The sequence below is a fragment of the Pieris brassicae genome, chromosome 5, assembly GCF_905147105.1.
Source record: "Pieris brassicae chromosome 5, ilPieBrab1.1, whole genome shotgun sequence".
In the NCBI taxonomy this organism is placed as follows: domain Eukaryota; kingdom Metazoa; phylum Arthropoda; class Insecta; order Lepidoptera; family Pieridae; genus Pieris; species Pieris brassicae.
In genome coordinates, this window is record NC_059669.1 from 20821938 (window position 1) to 20840444 (window position 18507).

Sequence of the window (18507 nt, forward strand, 5' to 3'; positions counted from 1 at the left end):
AATACAATACAATGGACGCTTACGTATATATTAAAATTATTATCCCTATATTTACACAAAAACCCTTACATTTTTTAATTATATATTCAGTAGGAGAGGAATTTCAGATATGTATTAAAAATACATTCAAGTAGTATAAAATGGCTGGTGTACTAATCACAATCTGTGATCAGTACCGACCACAATAATCTATGTATTTATCGAAAGTCTACGTTGATTTGTAGCCTGTAGATGCTGTGTCGATTGGCGCCAAAAACGATTTGTGAAATCCTTTGCCTTTCCCATTAAGGATAAATTAATATCATCATTTGAGAAATAAATGTAAAAATATCAGTCTTACCTTTAAAAAATAGTAGCATATTTCTGTTACTAATTTTCACAACTATAAAAATTCAACTGTTATAAACATGGATCGCTATATAACAAGAGAGAGAAAAATAAATCCAAACCAGCCAGGTTACATCCATTTTATAATAAAGTTATAATTTAAAATATGTATAGAAAATATTATGTAGTTAAATTAAGAATGAATTCAAATGGGAGTTCGTAGTGATCATATTACACGTCATTCTTTCGAAAAAAAAGTATGCTAAACTATTTTTTTCCAGTTTCTTAAATTTGTTTTTATGATGTTAAGTGATACCATTTACTTAAAAGAATCGGTCGATAACATTGTTTTCACACACCCTTTTTCGTCACATATTATAATTGAAACAGACAACAATATCAACATTATATTAAGACCAAAATATTTTTCATTAAAGTGTTTACTTATTTTCAATATATTATTCAATGAACAATTTAAATTCATAAAAGGAGAATAACTATTTACACTATTTACCTATATTTCTACGCTAATACATTTGTTGTTAGTGCTAAAATTGTGTTTCGTGTTCTCACAAAATGTATGAAGATCTACGATGCCAATATAGACGCTTGAAATCACCGTTTCAGAGCATCTCACGGGAAATCAAATGATTGAGTTTTCACCAACTAGTGCAGGAAATAATATTACTATGTAAGTAGCTTCGCATTGAGGTAGATCCTATCTCGCGGGAGATTACCTAATAGCTCGATTGTGTTTTAAAAATAAATTGTAAATAATTGTAGTTGTCTTATTTTATTAAGACTGATAGTATGTTCCGAGACCATTACATTGATTGCATTCCCTTTGAAGTAGGGACTCATGAGCCGTAGGATGCACAGGCGGTAGTTATAGATTTATGGTTTCATTCAAGCTTTGACTTAATCTTAGACTTAATCTCTAATCTAATCCTAATCTCTTGGCATCTTATGGACGGGGGTCCTCTTCAATTAGTCGCAACTTTACATCAGGTGGTGAATGGTGAAGGTAAGACAAAAGGTGTTGAATGTCAAAAGTATCACAGCTGTAGAGAAAGTTGTGTTATCTGTATTTATTTCCCCGGAATTGGTATCGACTAATCATCTTTTAGTGATACTTTTGACATTCAAAACCTTTTGTCTTCAGTCACCGTGACCACGCACGACCAAGCACGCGAAACGTCGGAAAAAATTAAATTTAAAATTGTGTAAAATAATTATAAGTTTATAATAATCCGGTTTTCTTTCAATGTGCAAAAGCTATGTTAACCAAAGACAATACTAATAGGAATCAACCAAACCCCGGTTATCAGTACACTGGAGGCAATTACATGCAAAATGTGGACAGCCCAGGGAACCCCCCTGCATTTAATGTGAGTAAAAATCTAAATACAATCGAAAATTTAAATTTAATGTATTTCTGTCTTTAGCCCACAAATAATGTACAAGGTATTTATCTTGACTTACTTTCTTGATATTTGTGTCTTAGGGTGAATTCAGCCAAAAGCCAAAATTAGCGTTTGTAAATTTCCGTTCTTTTTGTGTTCTAATCCACCTATTGTAGAAGACTGAAGAAGAGAATCAGAGATTTAATTGAATCTCTAGACAATTGAAAATCGATATTCAATCAAGTCGCTAAAGTTCCGTCAGACAAGACGAACGAAACGTTTAACGAGTTTCCTAAACGTTCCTAAGCAATAAGACTAACCTACCGATTTATAAAGCAATCACGGAATATTCAAGCTCTCAGTTCTTCACGATCACACAGAAATAACAATAACATCTTGTTTTACATTGTTAATCAACACGCTGGCTTTCGATCAGACAGATAGTTAAACATTTTCGACCCTGCGCCTAGCGACTTGATTGAATATTGACATTAAATTAACTGTCTAGAGATTCAATTAACTCTCTGATTTATTTACTTTACTGCGACATAGCTACCGGCAAACATCTTGAATAAATTTCCTTGCCTGCGCTGATACGGTTTTTAGGTATGGGAGGTGGTGAGGTTATGTGTCGATGCCGTTGACGTTTGTGTCCTGCGCTGTGTACGATGCGCAAACTTTCCCCCTATCCCTTGTTTAATGCTCAAAAAGTTTGCCGGTATTTATACGAAGGTTTATAAATGTGTACAGTCATCAAATCGGCCACATGGTTCATTTATTCAGATTTACTCTTCATTTCAGATGAATCAAAATCCAGGTGTTATTTCTGGAATAGATCCCAGATATCTAGCATCTTATGCTAACAGCGGTAGTATTGCCTCGGGTATAAAATTCAATAATTCTTTATATTATTATTTATTTACGAGATTTATATATTTACTTAAACAAGTAAATACTACTGTGCTTTAAAATCGTACTCTGAGATGGTTTTTGTTGTGTAGAAGTTTTCTTTTTGATTGTTTGCCTAACATTAAATTAAGTATTTTCTAAAATTTGTTTGTGTTTATTTTTGTGCAAAGATAAAAAAAATTAAAGCTCTCTATGTACTACTGTTGTCAACCGTTATAATATTTAAAAAAAATCGTAAAATCGTGGGTTGGGTAGGCCCTTATCGTACACACCTGGATCAAATCCAAGACGTTCTAGAGAAAGGAAGTTTACCTATAACCGACGAGCATGCATGGTGAATGTCATGAAAGTGGATGACGCGAAAGAGATAATCTCACAACCGTAGCAATTCGAGGTCCAGGAGTGGTCTTCGGGAAGTGGGCCATAAATTAATTTAAAAAAACCAATCCAATATATATACATACTTTATTACTATGATATTATTTTTATTCTTATTTATTTAGATAGTTTTTAAGATGAGCAGGATACTTCATTTCTTCAATACATGAAAATTATAATTGTTTTATATTAAAAATATAGGGATGCGATGTCCGGATTTGGCTAAATATCAACCCGGGCCTCAAGTAAAAGAAAACAACTTCCCCAAAGAACTTCCATTCCAGCATAAGGGTAATATTGGTAATATTTTGATCCCTTACTAACATAAGTTTTCTATAATACAAATGGTATCACTAAAGGGTGGAGTTTGACTAGACTCCTCTGAGGTCACATAGAACAAACAGACAGCTGCAAACCACATTTCATAAAACTAAACATTATCACTCTACCCTCATTATACATATTGGAAATCTGTAAATTTGCCCATACACACAAAGAATTTTACACCACACGCGAAGACATACAGACAAGATATACACTTCGACACAAAAAACGCCTAAACCTACCATCTTTCCGATTACAAATACATGCATCAAGCCCACTAGTCATGTCAATCAAAATTTATAATAAACTACCGGAGACACTAAGAAATGAAAAAAAGATACATATATTTACAAACAAACTAAAAAAACTTCTTATACGTAAATGTTATTATAGCGTTAATGAGTACCTAGAAGATAAAAATATAGCTTAATTTCATGATTATTAGTCCCTAAATATACAAAATTCAATAAATAAAAAAATGTTATTCTATGTAATTGGTACTAGCCGGGAGTGTGAAGTATTATGTGCTATTTTTTATTGTGTTGCTATTAGCTATGTTATATAGGTTTCGTAATGCCTTCTTTTGCTGTGCCCTAACAGGGTCCATAATATTGTACTTAGCTTTAAGCCTCATAAACATCTTTTGTAACGTTATGGAATGCAAATAAATACATGAATACATGAGGTAAAGAATAAAGCTAGTCAAGTTTTTATAATTCTTTTATTGATTGATTTATTTATAATAATTAATATACATCTTAGTTTTAGTTTCTATTGATACAACATAAGTTTTATTTGTATGGATAAATAAAAATAAAATAAATCAAAAATCAAACCTTTGTAGGTTTGGATACTCAGATTGCTGTATCTGTTTCATGATTACTTCTCAATAGGCAAGTAGTTCAAAGTCAAAGTCAAAAATCATTTATTCATATACCTAACACAATGTACACTTATGAACGTCAATAAAAAATAAATATACATTAAATGCTTCTAATTTTACATTAACTGCCAGTTCTCAAATCAAGGGCGTAGAGCGGAAGGGAAGAACTGGCAATGAACTCTCCGCCACTCTTTTTAATCGCCATGTTTTTTTTTTTGTATTACACAACGTTTGTAAGGAGCTGCAACCATAACACCATGTTTCACATGATATCAGCAGGAGGCATGGTCAAATAGGAGCACGCACTTACATTCTCGTGGGAACAATACGCAAATACATAGTCAAAAATAACTATCATCACATCATACACGAATTCAGCGACCAGTCACCACAAGTAGGTGATCAGCCTCCTGAGCCGGATACACGCCGTTGATATGTTACGTCGAAAGCATGCCGGTTTTCTCACCATGTTGTAATTCACCGTTCGAACGAATGTTAAATATGTGGAACCAGCTGCCCACTGAGTATTTCCGAACCAATTCGACTTAGGGTCCTTCAAGAAAAGAGCGTACCAATTCTTGAAAGGCCGGCAACGCATTTGCGAGCCTTCTGGCAATGTGAGTGCCCATGGGCGGCGGTATCGCTTCACATCAGGTGAGCCTCCTGCCCGTTTGCCTGCTATTACATAAAAAAAAGAAAATGTTAAATACGCTCATAGATAGAAAGACTATTGGTGCACAGCCTCAAAACCTTAGGAATGACAGTCGAGTAACTAGTATACAGTAATTTTAATGCTTCGTAGCTAAGATGACAGAGACAAATGTTTCATGATCAGTTGCTAAGGCTTTCGCCTAAGGCTTCTTTTCATACTCCTCACAAAATATCCTTATTTAAAACAAATATAAATTTGGATTAATTGTATAGCATCGTAAGGCCCATCAATCAGCTCCTTATTTAAACATCTCTTTTGTTTGGGAGTATTCGTAATACAGATATTTCAGTAAAGTATTGTTTTAGAAATCGAAACAGAAAATAACGCGGTCCGTTTTTGGAGTACAATTTCAGTCAATTTCAGAGACACAACTTATATCATAAATAATTAAATTAACGTTCATTAAAATGCACACTACAAAAATTAATTAATGATCACGATTTTTTAATTTACAATCGTTGGAAGCAAATTTATAGTTAGTATAAAATTGTGTTTTGCGAACACGCGATGTATAAAGATACCTACAATGGCAATACACTGAGCAGTGCTGGCCTAGTGGCTTCAGAATGCGACGCTCGTCCTTGAGGTCCTAGGTTCGATCCCCGGCTGTGCACCAATGGACTTCCTTTCCATGGGCGCATTTAACATTCGCTCGAACGGTAAAGGAAAACATCGTGAGGAAACCGGCTTGCCTTAGACCCAAAAAAACAGTCAGGCACAGAAGGCTGATCACCTACTTGCCTGTAAGATTAAAAAATGATCACGAAACATACAGAAATCTGAGGCCGTGACCTAAAAAGGTTGTAGCGCCATTGATTTATTTATTTTTTATAATGGCAATACAGACGCAATAAATCCCCGTTTCAGAGCATCTCACAAGAAATCAAATGATTGAGTTTTCACCAACTAATACAGGGAATAATATCACAATGTAAGTAGCTTTGTATTGAGATATATATTATCTCACCGAAGGCGACTTAATAACTCCACTGTTAAAAAAAATGTAATTAATCGTAATTTATTTAATAAGACATTTGATAGTATGGTCCAAGAATATTACTTACACTTATCATTACTTGCGTTCCCTTTGAAGTAGACCGTAGGATTTATATATAAAAAACTTTTGAATAAATTATGAAAAACATTATAAATTCCTCTAATTGGCCAGACAGATTTTTATTATAGACAATATGGTAGGTCGTTTGTTTGACTCACAGACTGCTGTACGTTTATATGGCTTCCTTTTTATACTGACACGTGTTAATTTCGCACTAAAAATCAATTGATTGAGATGTTTGGTCTCAATTCTAATCAAACCTTCAAACGATAGTTAAACCTAAGCTAAATGTTGAGAATCGTGCGTCTAACTACTACGATAATAGTTTATTTATTGAATAGATTTTCTGTTTGTCACTTTGCGTAAAAATGAAGACGACAAATCCTTATGTTAGATAAGGTTTATAGTGTCTACCAATAGTTTTCTACAGTTTAAAAAAGAAACGAAAAAAATACTTTGAAATTGTCAAATATTCGGAATGATTGATTTCAGACATCGAGGCAAAATACGAAAAACCACCCATATCACCTCGTTGTCTGTCGTTTTTAAGGGAGATTCTGCCGCGGACCACCACTATGTAGAATTAACTGCCCACTGAAGTATTTCCGATGTACCATGTATAAATTTTAACGAGGGCGGCAACGCACTCGCGAGCCCTCTGTCAGTGTAAGTGTCCATGGGCGGCGGTATCTTTTAACATCAGGTGAGCCTCCTGCCCGTTGGCGGCCTGTATAAAAAAAATATTCGCAGACTGGACGAAAGAAATACGCTAAAACATAATGGACACGTATTTTAAAACGAAATATATTAATAAAATGTTATTTACTATGTGTATGTTTGTGATATGTATATATTATAATTGCAATATGTTTTAATAGGAATCGACAAATTCCTGGATATCAGATGTACACTGGGGGAAATTTTACGCAAAATGTGGACAACCTAGGAAACACTGATTTAAACGTTAGTAACTTTATTATATATTGTAGACACAGGGGAACCGAGTGAGAAGGAATAAAGAATGATTAAATTATTATTATTAGTATATAGGTTTAGAATATTATAAATATAATATACAATAATAATGACGATAATGACGCTGCGCAAAACTAAGAAATCCGTACGAACAGTTATCAGATTAGATATTACATATACGAGGCTTAAATAAAACTGTAATATATATAAACGCAAATATATACATATTAACTCGAGGTCATAGGCCGCGATTTCTGAAAAGCACTCGAAACAAAGACAATACTTAGTATTTTATATGACTGCAGAATATGAATATATGTACTCTTGATTTCTCTATAGGCAGGTGATCTGTATTCTGTGAGTTACATCATTATGTTCAATGTATGTAAGGACGAACTACGATTGTAGGGTTAAATAATAGAGCAGTATATATTTGTTTCATTTCTATGCCCTAAACTACGTTATACTTTTAGATAAAACAAAACTCAGGGGCTTATTCGGGAATAGATTCCAGATATCTAGCATCGTATGCTGATAACAGCGCTGCTTATATTTCCTCAGGTATGTTAATGTAATTAATAATATTGTTACAGACTCATTTACTTGTACCAACTTTTAAATTATCGTTGTGTGATTCATCGATCGTGATTTATTTCTTAGGGTAGGAAATTAAACACTTCAATGATGACTTAATTCACTATAATCTACTTCACTGATTTTACGGGAACTGTATAACTTCAAACTTGTACGAAGAACAGGCCCGTGCGCATGTGTCACAACCTCTTTTGTAATCACAACTCCCTCCTCCGACTCGACCATCCCACTTCGGGAAAATGGTCGAGTCAATTCGTAACAACTCGTAAACAACCGAACGAGTCAAATGAATAACTATTGCACATGCGCACTTGTAGCAAGATTCTTAAGAATATGTTTCATAAAAATGTTTAGAATTTAATTAAATTAATATTAGAAGCTAACATTTGTTATTTTTTCATATTATAATAATTGGCTGGATGATATCACTTGTAAGCGAATAAGCCGCCATTGTCTATAATAAACTCTATTCTAACTTGTATCTCAAGGTACAATCTCGCCTTGAGGTACAACTTCATACAGAAAAATCTTATTACATCTCCTGAAACATTTAACGAATAACATTCCACAATACAAGGCTAAGATTCTAATTCATATTTATGAAACAAAGTATAAATTCCCGAAAAGTATGGATCATTAATTGATTTTTTTAAGCAACTTTAAGAATGCTACTCATGTTATATATATATATATATAATATTATTGAAATAGTAATTATTCGTTTATATGCAAAGAAAGTTTTACATTCATATTGTTTAATTATACAAAAACGACATGCAAATGTTATATTAATATTAATGTCACAAAAATAACTGTTAAGTTGTTTATAATTGTTATCAGAACTTTTGATCTAAATACGTTTCCAGAACGTAAATATGTTAAGTGTAAACACTATACATATATACTTATTAATGAAAATTGTACTTGCTTTATATTATTTTAGGAGCATCAAAAGAACAATTGGAGTCGACAAAAATACCAATAAATGCATTTGCTGAATATCAGAATCGCACATTTGTCGGCGCGCAAAAGATAGAAAAATCTCTTCACAAGTCTGGTATGTATAATTATATTAAGACATTTTCGTTTAAATTTGATATTTCATAATATTAATTGTTGGGACGCGTTATCCAGAGTTGGCTAAGTATCAATCCAGGTATCAACAGAAAGAAAACATATTTCCCAAAGAAAGCCTACTACAGCATAAAATTAATATTGGTAAGAGAATTATATTTTATTATACAACTTGGTTCAAAAATCATATATTCATATAGGTAACACAATCTACACTTATCTACGTCATACGTTTACATTTACTACCAGTTCTCAAATCAAAGGCGTAGAACGGAAGAGAAGAACTGGCAGAACTCTCCGCCACTCTTTTTATGTCATGTTAGGCGACTAGACTCTTCCGAGGTACTAAAATGAAGAAAAAATAATGAGTAAACATTTTTAATAACTCATTGCTTATTCAATAATTAAATTATATTCTTAAGTTAATCTTTTAGGATGAGATTCAGGAACGAGGGTTGACTAACTATGACTCCCATATGTCTGAAACCAATACATTTTTGACGTACTGGAGTTATCTCTCATCTAATATCGTTAATAAGTAAATAAACTCTGAAAATTAAATTATTTAATTGTAAAATAATTAACCGAATAAAACCTATTTTTGTTTATTAAACCGTAAATAAACTTAATTTCTCAATCGGATGAGATTTTAGAAGCTGTCTGTTAACAGTAATTATGGTAAATCTTTGAATACTTTCGAAGCTGTTGAACTGAACTTGAAACAAAACCCTCTTGTACTTAAAAGCCGACTTCAATAAGGAAATTATCAGTCAAGAATGGATGTAATGTATGGATTGTTGGATCTAGATTAGAATTAGATTTCGTATGTATGTTTGTCCACAAAATTGTCGTGAAATAAATGTTATATCAGGATGTTTTTAAATACTTGTATATTGTACTTAATATTTTAAATTATTGTTAATGTTCTGTACAGTTCACATACAACAGGTAATAAATTTATCTATTATATCATATAAATGATTACATCCATCATTGCAGGAAATCTAATATCAAATAATAAAGTATTTACAATATTATTCTTCCATTTTTAAACACTATTATTATTACTATGTACAAATAATAATAATTAAAAATTGATAACACAAATCTAAAATAAATTTTAAAAGTTTGGTCTCTGTGAGTTCCTTTAATCCGTTACTTACTGGAAAGTACCAATTCCACGTCACTCGTCACCACCAGCATTACCATCTACCAAGGGCCACCTTAATCTATAATTAGGGCCTATAATCAAATGTGAACCAAAGGAGCCAAATTTGAAGGAACGGCTCTATTAGCCGTTAATTATTTACCGCCGACTCTACGACCGCTTTTGTTATTGTCCGAGAGGGGTGAGACGTGGCTAACACAAAAGGCCATTTAAACATCCCATCCCATACTAAAACCCGTCATACTCCAATCAGCCATTCATCTGCTTGGCTTCATCCCTAGCCTAGTCTATATCATTTATCACATACATATATGTCACATTAAGTAAACACGATAATTTTACTATTATTTTTTAAGTCATGTATAAATGTCGAGTATACTAACATAACATAATACATACGATAAAATTTAATAAAGACAAGGCAGACTTGTCTCTATTGAAAAGCTGTAAGTTTTTCTATATTAAAATCGAAAAATGCCAACACATTTGCGCTTAATCTTTTAATCCTCTTAACACATACTAACGAGCTCATTACTCAACTTTTTTAAACGAACGAAGTTACGACCTTTCACCGTGTCTGCAAAATATTATGATAAATATTTGTTACTAACATTCCTTTATTTTTATCGTAGCGACTTAAATTTGTGTCTACAATCTTTACAAATTATTCCGACAGCTAAGGATATCTCTCTCAGTAGGGGCTTTGGGACAGTCAGTGTTTTGACTGGTCCTTTAGAACGGAGGAAGAGATGCTCTTCCTATCTCCACATTTGTATAACTATAATTGAATATAGTAATATAAGTTATTTTTTTATATTTTAACATAAAACAAAAACTTTTTTTTTATTTTAATTACTTTACCTAGGTATATTATACGACGAAATGCATGTATACACAACATATCAAATACGTATAGGAGTATTTTTGAAACATACACAGTGGCCTTAGACTAAATATTAGTTATACATACGACAATTTTGTGACAAACATATTTAGATAATTTGCTATAAGGATTTAATCTTATATTAAAACTATCCAATTCCAACAAAACAAGTCAAGTCAAACTGATAGTTTTAGGAAAGTACTAAAATACTTACTACAAAATAACTATCAATTTCAAAAATATTTTTTTTAGAAGAATCATGGCAGGGGCACAGCATTATCAAATAATTAAAATTTCGATCTAATGTCATCAGATTAGGTTTTATAATAGACTATATAAAAATCATCGTTACAGTTGTTTGAAAGGAAAGGCAAAAACTCATTTTAACATAATTTTAATTTTTAATTAAATTATAGTCAATAAAGCACCAGAGCTTTCGACCTCAGCAAGTTCGACGCAAATTCAAGTTCAAAGTAAAGCCCGCTCTGAGTTACAAAAGGTAATATCCAGATTAATTAAATCTTATTTATTGGTAATATGTTTTATATATACTAGCTGACCTGGTTAAAATTTATGATTTCATAATACAACATAAATATTAAGTTCACTACTCACCGGCTTACAATACTCAATGCTTGATTTGTTGTATTTTGAAGTAGGTTTATTTACCTTAGTTTACAGAAAATATTTACGCACGTATAAATATTGAACAACCAATAAATATCAATCCGTTTTCATTACTGACATTATTCAACATTTTTAAAATCTGAATACGTCAATATGAATATTGTGACTATATCTTTCGATTCGAAACCTTTATTTATACGTTCTTCAATTTGACGGGAGATTTTACTGTTTGAACATTAAATCTTTGACAGACCCATTATAATTTTGTATTGCATGTTTTTCTGAAAATTTTCCAAAGAAATAATCGTTGTTTTGCTATTGGAGACGGAGATAAATAGTATATAATAGATATTCATTTGTATATAAAGTTTATTTCCAGAGGACGTTTGTACATCTGTAAATTTCACATTTTATTTTTTTTTTCTCATTTGACAATTAACTTAGTTTTAATATAACGTAGGAGTCGTCGTTATTTCTGTGAAAGAAAATGGCTGTCAAATTTTAATGAAAAAATTAGTTCTCGTAGCAATTACGAACAAAGCCTCCCAAATACTAGCTTCTTTTGACTAAAGTCAGCGAAGGTGGATCTTTAGCGGATAGATGGTGTAAATTAAATGCCAAGGTACTTAAAGAAATTATATAATTCAAAAAAGGGTGTGAATTGTACAATGATCGTTGGTCAAGTGGCATGAGTAGACAGATTTCTATGAAGAATCTTCAAGCTCCTGATACGGGTGACGGCAATGCTGCCACGATGGTGTTTTGGCGTAATATTTGCGCAGGCGTTAAGTCTGCACAGAAGCTCTTGTCGAATTGTCAATCTCCAATGTATTACTCTACTTGATTCTCTCTCTCTACGCAGAGATACTGCGTCTTTTTGCGTCTTCTATAAAGTGTACTACGGTGAGTGTTCTGCAGGATTGTTTAGGTGATCACTTCTGCCTCGTTTCAACACCGTACGAGCCGTATCAATTCAAAAAAAAATCAACATCAGCTTGATGGCTGGAAGTCTTCGGCAGTCCGTTTCACAAGGCATTTCCTTTTGCGAAATAGCGAACTTTGGAATCGACTTCCAGTGGTCGTCTTCCCTGAGAGATACGACCTCCAACTATTCAAGTTAAAGTTTAGTCCTCACTCAAAGGCCGACAACGTACGTACTAGAAATGGATGTCCATGGGTATGACTGCCCTTTTTGGGCGTCCTGTAGGTTCGTTTGCATTATATAACAAAATAGGTCAGCCTATGCCTAACACATGTCGATTTCTAGTATATTTTCTTCACCAGACAAAATCACGTAGAAATATTTATTTTATTTCCCTGAGTTTCGTACGAAGCAGACACATAAAGCTACTTTGTTAAATTAGTCATCCAAACAATATTGCACCTTTTGATATATATATATATATCTTTATTTAATAGCCAACATAACAGGTGTGTTAATTTTAAGACCTTTCACGCAGGCAACCTAATTAGCTGCTTAACTTGCGTGAAATCTGTTTCAATTAAGCTTTATGCGCCATAATTTAAATTTAATGAGGGCACATTGAAATCTTAATTAAATCTTTACGTTGTACGTGTACTACACCCATCTACTCAGAGTCAATCAGTTACAGTTAACGTATACTTGGAAAGCTAAAAATGTTTTATACTCCCTTAATATTTTATCATGCAAAATCCGTGTAGACATAGTTGGAATATTCTGAGTACAATTTAATCTTGTTACAATGAGTAGATTCTAATACTGATGTACGCTATACAGTAATAAGCAAATTAAATTTTAAAATATTACCTCCTAACATATGAAATTGACGTTTTGTCGTACTCGCCACTTTGACCTCAACTATCTCCTCTATGGACTTCCAAATTTATTTTTTTACAGCAATTATTTTTCGAAAACCATGATTCATTTCATTTTCACATATTAATTTTTTTTCTTTGCTATTGTCACTATTTATAAAATGTAAAACATGAAATATCGCGTTATTTACAAGTACGAGTTCCATTGTGGCACTAGTGCTGCAGAAACAGCTCATGATATACATATCATTCATACATGGCGGCGGAGTTTTTGGTTCCAACGTTTTCGTTCTTTAAATTTCGACCTGCGGAATAGGCTGCGTGGAAGGCCGGAGACCAAACTTGATAACGAAGAATTGCTAAGGGCTATTGTGGAAGCGGATCCATCGCAAACTACGTCTGAGCGAACTACGAACTACGAATTGAGTGGCGCAAAATAACAAACGCTTATCGACTGCTACGTAATATTACTCAACCGACACAACAATGTAGGGATTTAAATCGAATAATTACCTGTAATGAAAAGTGGATCCAGTACGATAATCGCAAGCGTTCATCGCAATGGTTGAACCAGCTAAATCATGCCGTTGACGAAAATTGACTCCGAAAAAGTTACTTGTGAGCGTTTGGTGGACTAGAGGTAGAGAGACTATTTTTTCATTTTAGAGGTTTTTGAAATAATGCTTGATGATAGTCCAATAGTTAAGTGTCTCGGTCTTAGATTTGTTCATTTATTGTTAATCTTTGATCTGAGTAATATAGAAAGTCTATGCATTTTCCTTTGTTGAAACTACTTCACTTCAAATAAAGGGACTTCATTGGAGTCAGTCAGCTCCGATGCAATATCCGGTCGAGTGCCGTTTTGTCTTTAACGTCGATTATCGATCATTGTTTTCACAATAGAGTCTGATATTCTTAAGAATCTGAATACCTGAATAGTCTATGGAAAATTATATTTTCTCATTATTATAATCTGTTGAATAATTTAATCTGTAACTGTAATATTTATCAAAAAAAATATGCATTGCTTTCTGAAAAGGTGCTTATACTGTTAATGGATTGGTTAACGTATTTATACAAATGTGTTCGTACAAATTAAAATTATTGAAATGAATTCGAATACTGTGCTCCAATGTAATGTAAACACCTCAAAATATAATTAAAAAGTCTTGATTGTATCGTTGAAAGCAAAGCTTGGACTCATTCATAACAATTATTGGCAGTTTCAGATAAATGAATTTAAAAGTGTGAATGTTAAACTGTGAACCTTTAAATGTCAAACAGAATGACATATCGCTAGGATTGGTACAGTGTCACATACTTATCTTGGCCGGTCGTCACTGTCATGGATATATAGTATCGCCAGTAAATAAAAATTAACCATTATTAGCGGAATAATTTGAAGTTATGAGGCTAATTTAATAATTTATTGAAATATCTTATTACGTACGAATACGTATTTTAAATACGGTTCTAGGCTTAAATAAATGTCACACAAACCTTTACCGTTACCTGTACTAATATAATTAATTTAAATTTTGCCATTGTAATTAATAATGCAAGGAATAAAAGTTTTGGATTTTTATTACATGCTGGTAGATAATAATATTATTTATTGTACGCACCTAAATGGCGACGGTAGTACCAATTCCTGCCACCGTAACCAAAAACGTATGTGGCACTGTAGACTGGTAGTGACCTAATACATCTTTTGTTTGTCATTCCGTGTTTTATGGTTTTACTAAGTTTAACTATTATATATTCTTTCTATGTGCGCATTTAACATTCACTCGAAGGGTGAAGGAAAACAAAAGTGTAAGGAAGGCTTGCTTTAGACCTAAAAAGTCGACGTGTACACTTCTTGCCTCACTTGCCTATTAGATGGACAAGTGATTTTGGGACGGATATACAAATGTAAGGCCCAAACCTAAAAAGGTTGAAGCGCCACTCGTTTGTTTGGTTTGTCTACTACGAGCTTCACATTACATCAGATAAATTATAATTACCTACATTTTATTAAAGTGGAACTTTGTAGTATATTAAAAAAGAAATAATTTTCTCATCATTAAATTGTTCAAAGTATTCCAATTATGTCTATATGGATTTTAATGCATGATGAATTAACGACTTATTTAAGAGTGACATTTTTATCTTTCCACATAAACGTTAACTGTCACTTATTTATTGACTTTGAGTTGATGGGTGTAGAATATATATTTTTATGGATCTCTAATAAACTGCCTTAGCTTTAATAAGCTTTTTAACATGTAGATATTGTAATTATTTCAAATGCATTCCTATTTATTGTAGTAATTAGATTCATGTAATTAGGCCTAACGTCGGGTCCATTGTTTTCCCATTTCCCGCAACCGTACAAAATTCATGAGGGTATAATTATTTATTTGGGCTTAAAGGGATTATCAATATATTGCAAACGTAAATTGTAATTATAAAACAATTTTATCGAAAGTTTTTAATCAAAACGGGATAAGTCAACAATAATCAAGATAAGAGTGAAATTGTTTAAGCGTTAGAATGCAATAATATGATATATACATAACAGATTTCGCGTAAAAATAGCAATGTCAGCTTGCATACCACAAAAAGATTACCTTAATTTATAGGGATTTATTGTATAATCTGATGTGACATAAATATATATAATTGTTTTTGGTTAGGATTCCTATTACTTATTTATTGCACCAATTAGACACCTAGTGAAACTTGCTAAACTTTACCTATCTTTTATTTATTTTATATATTCACTTCATATACATATTACGATTGTTGACGGTTCAGTTACTATAAATGTATTTCTTAAATTACTTGAATTAAAGAGATATTAAAAAAAATCGTTAATTGTTAAGATATTTTTCTCTTGATTTAAATATATATATATAAAATAATATAAATTGATATAAATCATTTGTATGAATTAGAAACGAAACAAATATTGATCTTTTTGAAGATCCGATGACAGATATAAGATAAAATACTAATATATATAGGAATAAACACTTTATAGAAAACTTACATCTATATAAATAAAATTGTATTGTAAAATATGTTGCTAAGCGCAAAACTGGAAGACAACAGCGGCGATTCGAGTGATTTTCTTTATATTAATTTTGTGCGCTCTGAGAAATGTTTAAACATATAAAAAAATGAAAAAAATTGTTTCATTTCTGAAAATGCATAGACACGAACGGTGTAGCATAGAAAAATGTTCTATATGGAGGTATGTGGCTCAGGGCGAATATATAAGAACTATCGAAAAATACATTAAAAAAACCATCTTAACAAACAACATAACGTCTGAAGATCGTCCCTTTTTGTTGCCGGAACTAGTGATAACTAACGGAATACATTATATATTTTAGATGTCAAATCTACCATTATTACTTACAGGAACTTTATAAACAAGGCCCAAGGACATTTTCTGGTCCTCTAGAAATGGTTTTGAAATGGCATAAGAGTTTACAAGACATAGGAGTTGTAATCCTTTATGAAATCGTGGGTAAGTATCTTTGATAAGACCGTATATTTAAGAATGTACAAATAACCGTTTCAATTTAACAAAAACTATCGGGTTTGTAGTGAATCAAAGCCGTTTACAGTCTAGAAACGAACAATACTACTATCTTAAGTTAATACATTTCCATTATAGCATGTTTTCGATCTAATACAATTTAAAAGGTTCGAGAAAAGCCTATTCTAAAAGGCTGGTAACTGTAATTTAACTTAATATCAAATGTGATTCTTATTTTATATAAAATTCGGTATACTGAGTAAAATTGAATTTCTCAGCCAAGTGTGTGAATGTAAGAGCTGGCGAGTCGTGTGCCAAGAATTTAGTTTTGAGAGATGAAAATGGTCCGGCGATGCAGGTCGTCTATTATGAGATAGACTTTCTTATGCCTGAGATTAAGCCGCCTTGTACTGTACGGTAAATTGAATTTTTATTTTATTAAATTTATAAATAATATAGGTTATTACATCTTGCTATAATCTTACCTATACATAGAATATTTTTTCACTTACTACGACTTCACCGTTGTCTTCTTATCACAGCGCAAGCACAATTCGACGGAAGGAGACAAAGGAGTATTGCAATTAAAATAAAATATCGCAATTGAATTTGACTTTAAATTAAACTGACTTGAAAATGTATAATAGGGTTTCTTAGTTTATTACAAATTGCAGTCTGTATGCAATTTACAGCGAGCGTAAACAGTTATGAGGCGAATTTGCTGAAACATGCCAATTTCCCAAACCAAATGCTTTGCCAAATTTTAAACTGTTTCGTATGGAAATTGGCAATTTTAAATGCTGATGGTCGAAAAATCTAAAGTCTGTCAGCATTTTTGTGTACCTTTTTATGTCTGTTTGATTTCTTTCAGTGTTTTCCATTTTCCGAATAACGAAAATTTTAATTGAACTAATTACTTTAATTATTACTTCGTTAAATTGTTTATTACTAATCATAACAATGAAATTTTCATTTGATTTAAATTTAAAATTATGTAAATATTTATAAGTTTATAATAATAATACATAGCTTCAATCCGTTTAAATTAAAAACGAACAAAACGAAAAATTAAAATGTCTGGGCTCTGTGACAGTGTTCTATTAACGCTGACACCATTTCCTCGCTGTATCATCATACTTGAGATATAAAAGCACCTGCTTCGCGGTCACCAGACCCACCAGGCTCGAACTTAAATCTTTAATTCATATTAGCGTATACTAAAGGGAAGATCGCATTTCAGAGTAATTGGTCGAATGTTAGCTGGCACAAATCGCTTACAAGCGTATAGCGTGCGACTGGCGACAAGTGATGATGTTGCGACCATGCCGCGTCGCACCGCAATCGCAGCTCATCACGTTTCAAAGCTTTGCAAGGAATACGGATTGAAAAATTAAAAATATTCATAAATGTTCCTCTTAATATGCTAATTAAAATAATTTGCTTTTTTGTTATTTATTTAAAATATTAACACTATATTTTGCAGCTAACCTTATCGACACCGTAGCTTAAAGACTAATGCACACGGTGTTGTTGGGACCCATACTGGGTTCTATTTCTATGAAATGTTAATTATTACGACGGGAATGCAAAGATAAAACAGTGTCCCCATCCAGCCATCATAGTGTCTTACTGGGCTGTGTGTGTTAATGAATAAGAAAATAACTTATTTGATTACTTACAAATGAATCTAAGATAACTACACTACTTAAAACTAAGTGCGTCACGTGTGTGTTACGCAGTCACGTTTCAACAACTCCAGACAGTTGTATTTGTGTGCCTTGTATTGACACCATTTATGCCTCTTTAGCTCGCTAGAGCAAGCAAGAAATAAATAAACTGTTTTCCTTCAAAGTATACGAGTTGTTTT

General features: G+C 32.3%; 1 protein-coding gene across 2 annotated transcripts; it reads left to right on the plus strand.

The window, feature by feature from the left end:
• Positions 1-355: 355 nt before the first annotated feature.
• On the plus strand, positions 356-18084 carry LOC123709940. 2 transcript variants are annotated; one of them, XM_045661567.1, is made up of 14 exons: positions 356-456; positions 955-1018; positions 1631-1715; positions 2532-2613; positions 3219-3317; positions 5804-5867; positions 6872-6956; positions 7442-7529; positions 8506-8619; positions 8697-8780; positions 11104-11186; positions 16520-16628; positions 16919-17057; positions 17881-18084. In XM_045661567.1, exons 1-14 carry the CDS (start codon positions 408-410, stop codon positions 18032-18034), a joined length of 1299 nt encoding a protein of 432 aa, XP_045517523.1. In that variant the 5' UTR covers positions 356-407; the 3' UTR covers positions 18035-18084. The 2 variants fall into 2 exon arrangements, with proteins under 2 accessions (XP_045517523.1, XP_045517524.1); XM_045661568.1 differs by having other exon boundaries at positions 3219-3308.
• Positions 18085-18507: the final 423 nt, after the last annotated feature.